Source organism: Globicephala melas, chromosome 2 (genome assembly GCF_963455315.2).
Source record: "Globicephala melas chromosome 2, mGloMel1.2, whole genome shotgun sequence".
Taxonomy (NCBI): Eukaryota; Metazoa; Chordata; class Mammalia; order Artiodactyla; family Delphinidae; genus Globicephala; species Globicephala melas.
Window position 1 is genome coordinate 100,840,505 of NC_083315.2, and position 14,224 is coordinate 100,854,728.

General features: G+C 41.7%; 1 protein-coding gene across 1 annotated transcript; it reads right to left on the reverse strand.

Moving 5' to 3' along the window:
• Positions 1-7,165: 7,165 nt before the first annotated feature.
• Positions 7,166-7,699, reverse strand: RNASE12 (ribonuclease A family member 12 (inactive)). Its single transcript, XM_030844266.2, has one exon. It carries the CDS (start codon positions 7,697-7,699, stop codon positions 7,166-7,168), a length of 534 nt encoding a protein of 177 aa, XP_030700126.2.
• Between the last annotated feature and the right edge of the window lie 6,525 nt (positions 7,700-14,224).

The following is a 14,224-nucleotide window of genomic DNA, read 5'->3' on the forward strand; positions in this document are numbered from 1 at the left end:
GCTATAGACTAAATGTTTATGTGCCTTCCTACACCCCCAATTCATATATTGAAATCTTAATCCCTAATATGGTGGTATTAGGAGATGGGGCCTTCGGGAAGTGATTAGGCCATGAAGATGGAGCCCTCATGAATGGGATTAGTGCCCAAGACCTCAGAGAACTCCCTCAGCCCTTCTGCCATGTGAGATTTTAGCAAGAAGATAGTCATCTATGAACCAAAATGTGACTCCTCACCAGACGTCAAATATACTTGGGCCTTGATCTTGAACTTCCCAGCCTCCAGAACTGTGAGAAATAAATTTCTGTTGTTTATAAACCATCCAGTGTATGGTATGTTTGTTAGAGCAGACCAAACAGACTAAGACAGTAACTTTAGAAATTACTGGAAACTGGAAGACTAAAGACAAAACGAACTGTACATAAGGACTGTATTCTAGTTGATAAGTTGTTTCCCACGGGAGTATGAGTTAAATTGAAACTGCTGTATATCTATACTGGGACTGAACAAATAAGTAAATGAATTGTGGTTGGTGGAATCCCAGGTTTCTCACTATTGGAGTGAGAGGTTGCCGATAAGAAGAGGAAAAGACTAGAATAAACCATGTGGTTTAGAGTTGTATGTGTCAGTATAGATTTGGCTTAAAATAAATGCTGATTGATATATAGAAATAATTACAGATACGAGTATATACATGAGTTGGCATATATAACTTTCTTAGCTCTGTTCTCTGAGAAAGAACTCCTGATGACCAGAGCTAGAACAATTTGAACAAAAAAAATAGTTTAATATTGAATCTTATCCAAAGTATAAAATAAATATCCATGAGTCCACAATGATATAAATGCATCTGAATAAATAAATAAATGGGGGAGAAAAGACAAATCTTCCATACAGAGTATTCCCGATAGTTTGTTTAGATACTACCCGCTCCAGGAGAAGGAGCATAGCTCCCCTGCCCACAGTGAGATGACTTGCTTCCAAAAGGAACAGTACAGAAGAGTGGAGCAATTGAAAAGTAACTTTACGGTGTAAAGAATCGGCAAATATTGCTTAAGCAAGATGATCAGCCAGGAAGTGATACAATTACTTCCTTTAAAATGTTCTCATATTAATCTCTTCCTTTCTTTTCCTTATGTTATTCTCTTTCCTGTCTTCATGGCCTTATACCTAGGTTATACATATTATAGTCACTCAGACCACATATTTTTCTCCAGTCTCTCTCCCCTTCAATCTGTCATGTCCATTATTGTCAAATTAACCTTCAAATATTACCTTTTTTAACGTAATTTTATTTTTTTAATTTTTAAATTAATTTTTATTGGAGTATAGTTGCTTTACAATATTGTGTTAGTTTCTTTTTTAAAAAATTTATTTAATTAATTTATTTTTGGTTGTGTTGGGTCTTCATTGCTGTGCACGGGCTTTCTCTAGTTTTGGCGAGCGGGGGCTACTCTTCACTGTGATGCATGGGCTTCTCATTGCGGTGGCCTCTCTTGTTGTGGAGCATGAGCTCTAGGCACGCAGGCTTCAGTAGTTGTGGCACGCAGGCTCAGTAGTTGTGGCACAACATGCTTCATTGCTCCGCGGCATGTGGGATCTTCCCGGACCAGGGCTCAAACTCCTGTCCCCTGCATTGGCAGGCAGATTCTTAACCACTGCACCACCAGGGAAGCCCCTGTGTTAGTTTCTGCTGTACAGCAAAGTGAATCAGTTATACATATACATATATCCCCTCTTTTTTAGATTTCCTCACCATTTAGGTTATCACAGAGCTCTGAATAGAGTTCCCTGTGCTATACAGTAGGTTCTTCTTAGTTGTCTATTATCTACATAGCAGTGTATATATGTCAATCCCAATCTCCCAATTCATCCCACTCCCCCTTCCCCCCTTGGTACCCATAAGTTTGTTCTCTAAATCTATGACTTTATTTCTGCTTTGCAAATAAGTTCATCTGTACCATTTTTCTAGATTCCACATATAAGCAATATTACACAATATTTGTTTTTCTCTTTCTTACTTCACTCTATATGACAATGTCTAGGTCCATCCACGTCTCTGCAAATGGCACTATTTCATTCCTTTTTATGGCTGAGTAATATTCCACTGTATATACATACCACATCTTCTTTAATGTAATTTTAAATATAATTTTCTCTACCGCAAATCTTCATATTATCTCTCATTATCCTCGTATTGGTTTCCTATTGCTGTTGTAACAAATTACCGCAAACTTGGCTACTTGAAACAATACACATTTATTCTCTAACAGCTGTGAAGGGCAGAAGTCCAAAATCAGTTTTACTGGGCCTAAATCAAGGAGTTAGAAGGATTACACTCCCACAGTGGCTCTAGGAAGAATCAGTCTTCTTCTCTTTTCCAGATTCTAGAGCTGCATTCCTAGCGTTCCTTGATAACCCCTTCTTCCATCTTCAAAGGCAACATTGTAATATCTCACCTCAGTCCATCACATTGCTTTCTGCTCTAGAGTCAAATCTCCCTATGCCTCCTCTTATAGGGACACTTATGTTTGCATTTAGGACCAACCCAGAAAATCCATATTTCAAGATCCTGAACTTAATCACATCTGCAATGTCTCTTTTGCCACATAAAATAACATTCACCAGTTTTAGAGATTAGGACCTGGATATCTTTGGGAGCCATTATTCAGCCTACCACAATCCTGTGGGGAAAAAACCCATACAAATTATTTATTCTAATACTCAAAAGATCTAGTACTCATCTGTCTACAACTATGTTTCCACCCACTCTTTTCATATGTTTCTTCCAACTCCTAGTACTTTTTTTTTCTTCTATTCAAATTTTAGCTATTTTAATGGATTATCCATCAAGTTCAAGATTTTAGTTCTTCTTTTACACATGCCTGATCTGATCACTTCAGACAACAGAGATAAGTTCATCTCTTAAGATATGATATTATTATCCTGTATCTAGTACCTTGTATACAGGTGCATGTTTCTTTCATTTCTGCCTTTTTCCCACAGTAGCTGGTACAATGCCTTACATACAGAAGTTTCTCATTTGCTTGCCTGTCAATATCTTCTACTCATTAACCACTCTATTATTATTCTGCCCCCATAGTAGGTCATCTCCCGTAATATCATTACATTTCTCCCCACTAGGTCCAAATGCCTATCCAACCACTCTAGGCCTACATGAACGTGCCTTCACTTTTATAATTTACGGACAGGTGACTGTCTGACATGAGGAATAAAACTACAAAATAAAAAAATACAATGAACAGATTTTTGAACTGTGATGAGAACAAATTTACATCAGTATAATTTGCCATGCATTTAGTGATGTTCATAGCCATGATCATAGTGCCTGGTAAATAGGCCCAAAAGGAAGCAGCCCGTAAAAATGTTTACAGTGAGTATGATTTTTGTAAAGATAGCTGAGCAATTCCAGAATTTTCTAAAGGAAGGCAAGAGGGAATTTCTAAAGCTGACTAGGGAGCAGCTCAGAGGCACTCCTCTAAAAGGGCTGGATGTGTACCCAGGGTGAGTTCAGCAATTCGTGCTGCTCTTGTCTTTTTCCACCTGGGCAACTCAGGGCTATGTGTTCCATGAGCCTTGGATGAACAGGTTGCTCCACTGGGGCTGAAACCAGGCCAGATTGAATATTGGCCTTTGAGTGAAAGTCTTATGGGTGGCCTGGCTCTAGAAATCTGTCCAACTTGTCACCATATCTGAACAGTGATTTTGAATACAAGACACACAGGGAAGAACACATAAAGTTAAGTGGTGCAAAGCCTGGAAGGAAAATAGGAAGCAGAAACATGTAGGGTGCAAAAGGGAGATGTAAGTTGACGGCACAATCTGGTCAAGAGAAGAGAGCATGACAGTTGGATGAGGAAGGGATAGAAGGTGAAAGGTGTCACCAAGGGATAAGTAAGAGTCATCACTCTTCATGAAGGCATGTTTCAAGAGCCCGTCCTCCCAACTTTGCTTCCCCAATTCCTCCTCTAACAGGCCCTGCCTTCCGTGCCCAGGAGAGCTCTCAGAAGGGGTATTGAAAGTGACAGGACAGAGATCTCATGGAGGACATGGGATTCTTGGAACAGCCTGAGCTGGAGAGACAAGGAGCGCACACGCCAGCAGCATAGCCTGCAGCTGTCACATGCCCAGGGCTCTGCCAGCTCACCTGGCCCTGCTCTCTGACATTACACGAGACAAGCCCCAGGGCCTCCTCAAGCCCTCCCATGAGGACCTGAACTCAAAGTCATCAGAGCCAGAATGGACTGAGCTGAGTCTCTTACCTAAAGGATGTATAAGAGGAGGGAGGAGTGTCAGCAGTGGAGTAAAGAAACAAAACATGCAGAGGGTCCGAAAGCTAGAATGGGGCTGAGTTCAAATAGTTCTCCAGAAAGACAGCAAACACCCCAATTTGTCTTCCCAGGAAGAGTGCATGAGAATGTCCCCTTTCCTGCCTCTATGCCAGCACTATGTTATTTTAAAAAATCTTATTTCTGCAGATTGGGCAGGTTAAAAAATAATTGTATCACATTGTTTTGTTTTGTTTTGCGGTACGCAGGCCTCTCACTGCTGTGGCCTTTCCCGTTGCGGAGCACAGTCTCCGGACGCGCAGGCTTGTCAGTGGCCATGGCTCACGGGCCCAGCCGCTCTGCGGCATGTGGGATCTTCCCGGACCGGGGCACGAACCCGTGTCCCCTGCATCGGCAGGCGGACTCTCAACCACTGCGCCACCAGGGAAGCCCTAAAATGTCACAATTTATTTGAATTGCGATTTGATCCTTATTAAATGAAAATACTCTGAGGATAGATTCCATCTGATATCCTCAGTTACTTACACTTTAATAGGAATGCATTTATCTGCAAGATTTTTTTTTTTTTTAATTAGAAAGGGAGGTTAGGGGAAGAAGGGAAGAAAAAGCACTGAGAAGGAAAGAAAGGACAATTAAGCCTAGGGAGAGGGATAGGAAATGGAATCAGAATTCAGAACATAGAAACACGGGCCTAAAGAACACATTTCAGCTACTTTTGCCCAGGAAATGATGCTGCTACCAGGACCCAATGCGTCATATGATAGGGACCAGCTGTTTTCTGCTCAGTATCTATTTAGATGTTGGGGGCTCTGCTTCCTTGGTGACATTCACATTTTCACGAAGACAACAATGACAATGGGATTTCCACAGAAAAATGAGTAATAGAACTCAGCTGCAGAAGGGCCACCCAGAGAGGTAAGCCTTTACTTACAATGTTGCAAAGTGTCCTTTACACATGATGGCCATCCTTTTCCCTCCATAAATCTAATCAATCTGTTAGAACTTGATGTTTACCAATGACAGAGTTAACAACTAGCATAGGTTGATCTGACCTTAAATTAAGTACAAATAAATAATGCAAAAGTTGAGGTCTCTCAACTGAAAATACAAGAACAGAAAGGGCCGTCTAAATCTTGTGCATTGCCCGTGTCTGCTCCAGCTCACTGTATGAGTTTCTGGCTATCACTTACAGGATTAAAATGTCATAGCTCAGAATTAGTGATCTCATAATCTGGCCCTTACTTGCCAATTACTCCCCCCTTTTTTTTTTTACTACCCCCCAGTACTAATCTCCCCACCCCCGGCAACTCCAACGAGGCCAGTTTCTAGACTCCCTAAGAAATAGAATTGTGGAGTAATAGACGAGGAAAGAATCTCAAAGATTATCTAGTTCAAGCTCCTCACTTTGCAGATGAGGAAACTGATAGGAACAGAACTTAATCAAATCCCCAGACTTAGGAACCTCTCTTTCACTTCCTTCTCTTCCTTTGCCCTCTCACTCTAAAGATCCTCTGCCCGTAGCTGAATGAGGAGGAACTAAAAAAACAGTCCAGCTGTAAGAACTAATAGGAGAAAGGAATGATTAGTCTGAGTCAAAGTCCTCTCTGTTCCTTCTGAGGAAATAGATTGAACCCCGAGGGTCTTGATCCCTCCCTCGGAAATCCTTATCCATTTCTTTCTAGTCTTTAAGGGAAATGGTTTCTGACCAGTCAGGCATCTTCTGATCTCCTTTTCCCTTTCAGCAGGGCACAGAGGCATCTTCTGAATAGGAGCAGGTACAGCTTAAGTTATACATATCGTCCTTAAAGAGGACCTTAAGAGATGACCCCAACCGCCTCTACACCTAGGATAAAGTCTGGGATTACTGTGAGATGAATGAGGTACTCGCTGCACGTACAAAATGTTAAAGGCCCAATAATCAAGATAAATAATATTTTATTGCAATATTTAAAAATAAATTGAATGTATACGACACAAATGAACCTATCTACGAAACAGAAACAGACTCACAAACATAGAGAACAGACTTGTGGTTGCCAAGGGGGAAGGAGATGAGGGAGGGATGACTGCGAGCTTGGGGTTAGCAGATGCAAACTATTATATATAGAATGGATAAACAACAAGGCCCTATTGTATAGCACAGGGAACTATATTCAATAGCTTGTGATAAACCACAATGGAAGAGAATATAAAAAAAATATGTATATGTATAATTGAATCACTTTGCTGTACAGCAGAAATTAACACAACATTGTAAATCAACTATACTTCCAAATAAATAAATAAATAAATGAATTTAATGCAAAATAATCCCTGATGAACAATTATCAAAATTTTAACCGCAAAAAATAAAATTTTTTTTTAAAATAACAGGATTTGACCCTGCATTGGTACAACTCGTGTACCCCACCTCATCCTAAATCTAACCCTGTCAGAATGGGTCTTGATTTAAAATTCAGATATTTTGTTCATCAGGGATTTTTGCATTAATTTTGATTTTTAAAAAATTTATTTCTCTATATTGCTCAGGGGGTTTTGGTGCTCCTTCAATTTTGCGTGTGAAGTGAGTCCCTCACCTTACCTAATCCCAGTCCTGTGTAGGATTCACGCTTGGCTCTCATCAAATGAAAAAGGACAAGGAATTAAAACACATGCAGAGTTTATGGTTTAATTCGGTAGATTTTTTTTATTAAAGCAGAATAAAAAGATCCCAGCTCACCAATACTGAAAGGATAAATGCATTTCACTCAAGGCATGACCCCATGTCCACAATTCAGGTGCGCCTCAGGGAGAACCAGCATCAGTGCCTCTGCGAGAGGAGACGAGAGGGCGGCCGGCTCAGATGCTGGTCTCAGGTTATTCATCATATCTCTGGATATTAACTGGCCCCATGTCATCACAAGTGACAACAATAAACCCCTCTGTGGGGGAAATGTGGTAGCTGCAGGCAGGATATCTGGTGCCTTCAATGAGCTTGCAGACTGTCATTTTGAACTTGGTCTCACTCTGGAAGCAGAGAAGGGTGGAATGGTTTTGGCAAGACACCTTCCTGAGAGAATTGCAAACACTGTTGATATTTCGAGGCCTCTCATGGACGAAGACATGCTCCTTTTTGCAGGTGTTGTTGGCTTCCTTGATGAGTCTTTGTATGATCATGTGGTTGCAGTACCTTACAGGAACGTCACTCTGAGGGTAGTCCACGTGCAACTGCTCTAAGGTTGCCGCCATTACTTCCTCATCCAGCTCATTTTCCCAGAATAGAAGCAGCAGGAAAAGTATCACCATTAGTATTACCAGGGGTATGAGGTCCTTCACATCTTTTGCTCTAACTCCTATAGAGTAAGAGGAGACAGAAAATATCAGGGGGTAATCAGATTCCTCCAGCACCATCCCCTGACTTTGCTCCCCTAGCCTTTGATATTTTATTTCCTTCTCTCTGTTGGTGAAAATCATGCTAACCCTGCAAGGTCCAGCTGGAGGTCCAGCTCCCCAAGAAAGCCGTTTCTGACCATTTCAGCTCTCAGAGTTTGGCACTGAACTGTTTGTTCAGAATGTTTAACATGGAGCAGAACATACGGAAGGTATTAAAAGTACCCTTGTCTGATTGTTTTATTCGTATTGCTGAATGACTTTCTTTCCCATGATTGTTTTAACCTTGATCCCACTAAATTCAATATGCTTTTAGCGCTTTCTATTAATCCGTTCTTCCCAATTCCTTCCTAATCTCTCCCTCTGTCAGTCCTACTTGGTTCTGCGCTACATCCTCTCACCTTTCCTTTTTGCTGTAACTCTCACAGGTAACATATCCTTGTGATCATGGATCCAAGAAAGTCCTTTGTGTCTCACTGTTCCCAGACAATAACTGGTAGGGTGCCAGCTGTGTGTGGGGAGGCCAAGGGGAAAAAGCAGAAAGGGAGGAGCCTGTAGGAGGGGAGTGTGCTTGGCTGCCAGCGGGAAGAGAAGTTACTTTCAGAGGGACAGTTGGGTAAGGCAGGTCCTGAATGTGTCCTCACTAAACAAGCGTTGACATTTCAAAACATTTATTATAGTCCTGAAGTGTGCCAGATGCAGTACGGTTTATTTTCCAAATTTTCATCAGTCCTTACTACAAACCTGTGAAGTAGCTGTTATCTCCATTTCATTAACGAAGAAATGAGTTGCAGAAAGTTTCAGGTAGAGATGTGAGATGGCAAGAGTAATAAAAATCTCACTTTCTCAATGCTTAACCCTTGAACTCCAGTTTCAGCAAGTTTCATTCCCACGTGGTGTCCAGGACAGGGCAGAAACAATTCCCTGACGTTAACATTAGTCTTGATAAAGCCCCGGACTCCTGGCAAGTATGGCAATGGTTTCCAATCTCTGCTGAACATTGGAATCTCCAAGGCATTTTTTAATGCCACCTTGAGGCATTCTGCTTTAATTAGTGTTGGGTAAGACCTGGGAGTTGAGATTATTAAAAGCTTTCCCAGTGACTCTAATATGCAGCAAAATTTGAGAACCACTGAATTATAGTATACTTGGGAGACCTACATGGAAAATTAGTAGGTGAGGGCTTGGTAAAAGATAGTGAGTGGCTCAAGGTATTGAAACAATAGAATTCTTTTTGTTGCCAACATCTCCCAGTCTTTGATATAGGCATGGAAAAAATGGACTTAATTGTACTATTTCTTGCTCTGAAATGATTTCTTTTTTGGAAAGACAGCTACATAGCCTCCTTTGTATGTATCTGTGTCTTTCTAATTGTCAACTAGAAAGCTATTTGGGGGTTAAAACTTGTCTGGGAAAGACAGAGAATCCTAGAAAAGACTTCAAAGAATGTGTCTCTTTGTATGCAACAAAAACAAAAGCATAATTCAAGACCATGAAAATGAACAAGCAGGAGGTGATTATTTACTTTCCAGAAACTTTCATTCTGGTTGTCCTTTCACAATTCAAACTGCTCTGTTATGGATATGTGTTGCAAAAATGCCACAACGTTATAAGTGCATAGTTACTAACTGTTGACAAAGTTTTCAATTAACAGATTTTGATTTGCACACCATCTTGCAAACACATTTCCATTGTATAAAAAGAACTCTTTCTACATATTGTAACATGTTCAATATTTCCTTCCAGGACTTCCAAGCAACCAAATTACAGATGTTATACTAAGTTTACAGGCAAGGAATCAACCCTTGTTACAAAATTTATCCTCAACTGAGGCAACTCAACCTACCTCTACGTTTCAGAGTTTTACCCTCCTGAAATAGAGTTGAGACTGGTTTCAAATGTTTAATAGTGCTGGCAGCCTCGGAGAAAACATTTGTAATGCCTAAAACCAACTAAGGATTAACATCTAGAGATAAGGGTTTCCTCCATATCAACAATAAAAAGACACAAAAACTCCAGAGGAGAAAAGATTGTCAAAAGTTATAAAAAGTCAATTTCAGAAGAGGAAGCGAAAATGGATGACTAACAATGCTTAACTTCGTCAGTAATCAGATAAATGGAAATTAACATAACCAAAAGATATCGATTTATAACCATTGGATTATCAACAATTAGAAAATCTAATATCAAGTGCTGGAAAATATGTTACTGGGCAGGAGAATTGGTGTAGTGATGTTGGAAACTAATCTGGAAGTATTTGGCAAAATTATAAATGGGTACAATCTGAGACTTTGTAAGCCTGTCCCGGGCATAGACTTCAACATAGTTCTTCCAGATGGAGTACGTGCAGGGATGTTCATCATGGCATAACTGGTGGCAGAAAAGAGCTAAAGGTAACTGAAATGTCCCTCATGAAGGGGATGGACAGGTAAACATGTGTTACATACATAAAATAAAATAGTATAAAACAGCTTCAAATAATGCACTAGCTTTACAAAGGCTATTTGGTGTGGTGTGAAAAAAAGAAACAATGAAAATCATTTCCAGTTGATTTAAATTGGAAACACGCATGCTCCAAAATAATACAAAAAATTTTCCAAGGACATACAATATTTAAGTAGGATGGAAGAACGTGGATTAAATACTCTAAGACAGATGCCCATGAGGATGAGAGAAATAGAAGCGGGGATAAGGAATAAAAAGGGAAAAATAATAAAATTGAATAAAACAAAAGAGAGGCCTAGCATGGGCCATAAACAGAATATGATCAACTCAATTCTGCACACCTGAAGAGGGAAGGGAGGAAAGAAGAAAAGAGGGAAAGAAGGAAGGAAGGGGATGGAGGGGAAAGAGGAGGAAGAGGTGGAGAAGGGGAGGAAGAAACTGGGCCTATTATCAGATGACTGCATTTGACCTAAAGTTCCCACCACCCTCCCTTTGCTAAGCCTCAAGTCACCCTCAGGAGACTGCAGGAGGCAGGTAGCGGCTGGAGACAAATATTCGTGCCAGGATGTAAAACAACATTAGTAATTCCCCTCACCACTCATTTTGTCAAATTAATAAGCTCTCCTCCAGGACTGCTAGAAACCCACCCAGCTCCAGTATTGTCTGAGACTAGGCAACGGCCTCAAAGGGACTGCAAAGGAAGCGAACACTCACTCTGGATGCCTTCAGCTGCCACGTATGATGTTCGACCATGCTGAGGCCACCAGTGGAGAGAACACATGGAGGGAGAGAAATTCTCAAAGAGCTCCGGCTGCTTCAGTGCCTTCAGAAAACTGTGGAGGTTATTCTGTCCTGCAGAGGTGGTTGGCTACCCTTGCAAGACTTCTACGGTTGCCCCATGCCACGCTCACCTTAAAGTCACGCAGCAGATTGTAGTTTCCCCAAAATGGCCACAAAATATTTTTTATCCCACAGTCTCTTCCAGAGCCTTACCACTCCCTTAGCAAGAGGTAGAGTCCCTGTCCTTTCCTGAGAACCTGGGTGGGCCTCTGTTTGCTCCCACTTACACAGCATGGCATGACCTCTGAGCTGTGGTCACACAGCTTCCACTGGGCTGTGGTTCTCCTAGGATGTTGTCTCTGGGGGTCGCGTAGAAAGAAGTCTGACTGTGTCGAGGCCACACAGGGAGAAGCCACAGAGACAGAGAGATATGCCCAGAATGCTCCACCTGTTTCAGCTCCCTGTGAATAAAACCACACGCGAGGCCTCGAGCAAGAACTGCCCAGCTGAGCTCAACCTCCAGATTCAGGAGCAAATGAGTGTTGTTATCGTTTTTGGCCACCATTTGGGGGTCATCTGTAAAGCAGCCATAGACAACCAGACTAGAGGGCTCACCACTCTGACACATGTCCCCAAGCAAATCCAATTCCACCGCGTTTTAGCAAATAATAGATACCACTGATGTTTTCTTGGTTATAGAGTACAGGTTGTCTCGCAAACAAGACAAAACTAGTTTTTAAAACCTCCATCTGCGATAAAACCCCCCAAGTTCCTTTTTAACTCCCCCATCTTTCTCCATCTCTGCCCTGAGAGCCTCCCTTCTCCGTGGTGCCAGCTCCTCTGTGTCTCCTGGATTCCACCTGCCCCTCTGTGCCCCCTACCTTCCCATCAATCACCCTGTGACCAAAGAAAGACCCTTCCTGAGCATCGAGTCACTTAAAAACTGAGTGGAGTATTGTAAGTAACAAATATTTTGCTACCCAGCTGGTATAGATCTTATTCTACAAACTCGGGCAAGAATATTGGCTTCACCTTATTGCTTCTATATCAAATTAAAACTAATTCTAGGTCTTTTGCCCTACGAATCTGGGGAGAAGTTCAACTTGGTCGTTATTACAGTTTCCCTTTCCTCCCCAGGGACCCAGGGGGATCTGGAAGGATACTGTCCTTGCTCCTTCCCACTATGGAACCTGTATTAGGCAACAGCACTAACTGGGGGACAAACATTCTAATTAGCTTCCCTTATAAAAACTCCTCGAGTACAGGGTTCAGATTCAGGATCTTGATTCATGGTTGTACTAAGACTTGATTTCCTCAGTACTGACTCTATGGGATTTTTGTCACCTACTGTAAGGAACTTTTATCATTCACATGTTATTCCATTCAATGCATATTTATTGAACACCTACCTATGCCAGACGCTATTCTAGACACTTGGGACACATCAGTGAAAAGACAAAGATCCCTATCCCCCAACTGACTCTAAATCAATCCCTGAATATGAAAGTTGATAATTAAAATATAAGAATTGCACATTTATTCTGCCTAGCCCATAGGAACTATATTTCAGGGTAACCAAAGAGCTTTCATGTGGTAAGGGAAAGTTCTTCTTTAGAGAAGAATAATAACTAATAGATATGAAAAGAATGATAAAATTTTTAAAAGTCGCCATTTTATAATCATTTATGAAATTATTAAGTCAGGCAAAATTTATTTGGTAGGTCGTAAAACCATTAGGAGAGAGGCTTATGGGAAACTTTGCAATGGAAGAGCTGGATGCCACCCCCTAGGTATTCAGAGAAGTGAAGAGCTAGTTATTATGTGTCTTTTAATATGATGCCATAGGAAGTACACAGCATTGTTCAGGAAGTATCCTTGCCAAACAATTGAATCTAAATTAATTAAGCCCTAGATTTAACTTCCAGTGTATAGGAAATAAAGGGAAATGAGGCACATGTTAAATAATGCCTCAAGGAGGCAATAAAACAAATCCAGATGGTGAGACATTCTGCAAGATACCCAACAAGTTTTTCAATTGGTAAGTGGCACGGAAACAAAGAGGGAGAAACTGTTATAGATGAAAAGAATCTTCAGATTTGGAATCTTACTGGAATTTATTATTATTTTTTTTTGGCGGTACGCGGGCCTCTCACTGTTGTGGCCTCTCACGTCGCGGAGCACAGGCTCTGGACGCGCAGGCTCAGCGGCCAGGGCACACGGGCCCAGCCGCTCCGCGACATGTGGGATCTTCCCGGACCGGGGCACGAACCCGTGTCCTCTGCATCGGCAGGCGGGCTCTCAACCACTGCGCCACCAGGGAAGCCCTCAGCACCACTCTTAAGACAGAAGTTTGGAAGTACCTCTGGGTTGAGATCTGCTCTCCCTCCTCCCTGTTCAGTTTCAATAAGAAGCCCCCCAAACTATCTTCATCTACTACCCTGGTGTGGACAACAGTCAGAAGATAGATAGCCCAAGCTTCTTTCTAAACTTGGAAGTGGAGCTTGGCCATGAGGAAATTCATGCTGGTTGCCACAAACTCTCAGGCATTCGATGTAAGCCCATGTATCAAGAAATATCTCTGACTGCCGTGCAAAGGGCATGGGACTTTATCCGTTCCTCCAGGAATCCTTCTTTGAATTAACAACCTCCATCTTCTCCTTGAGTCTCCATATGAAGCCTTCCTTCAAGCTTCCTGTATACAACTTAGCATTAGTGATTACTGTGTGGTAATGGCAAAGGGTGTATTTGGCCTCCTGTCCCCTGTCCCAGTGTGTCACTGGAGAGCCAGAACGATGTACTTGCTTGCACTAGCACGCTGCCTGGTACTCACAGGAGATCAAAAAAGGGTAAAGGGTTTTAGATCTTTTTCTTTTGCCACTAACTAGCTGTGTGATCTTGGGAAAGCCCTGTCACTTCTCAGAGTCCCAGTTCCTTTATCTCTAAAATGGAGGTGGTAGAAAAGAATGAAGGAAGAATTTGACTATCTACCTTTCTGCTGTCACAAATGAAGGCTTTGAACTACATTTAAATGACCTCAGTGACTATCCTCTTGAGATGACGATTCTCTGGCTACCACTTCTATTTCCTCCCACCTCCCTAAATCAGAGAGACACCTCCCTAAATCAAAAACACTAACTATTGCAAAAAAAAAAAAAAAAGGCAGGAAGCATCCCTGTTCTGGGGGAGTTGATTGGCTACCCTTGGCACCTGCAGAGCTGTTGGCTAGACAAGATGTTAATAGCAAGAGTCATGCAATACCTTCACAAGGCGCTCTGGGCTCTCTTCCAGCTGCCCTCCCACTACCTCCCTGTCTCTGTCCAG

Excerpts from the sequence above, each read along its gene's own strand:
- RNASE12 (XM_030844266.2), bottom strand. The coding sequence starts at position 7,699 with ATGGTGCTGGAGGAATCTGATTACCCCCTGATATTTTCTGTCTCCTCT.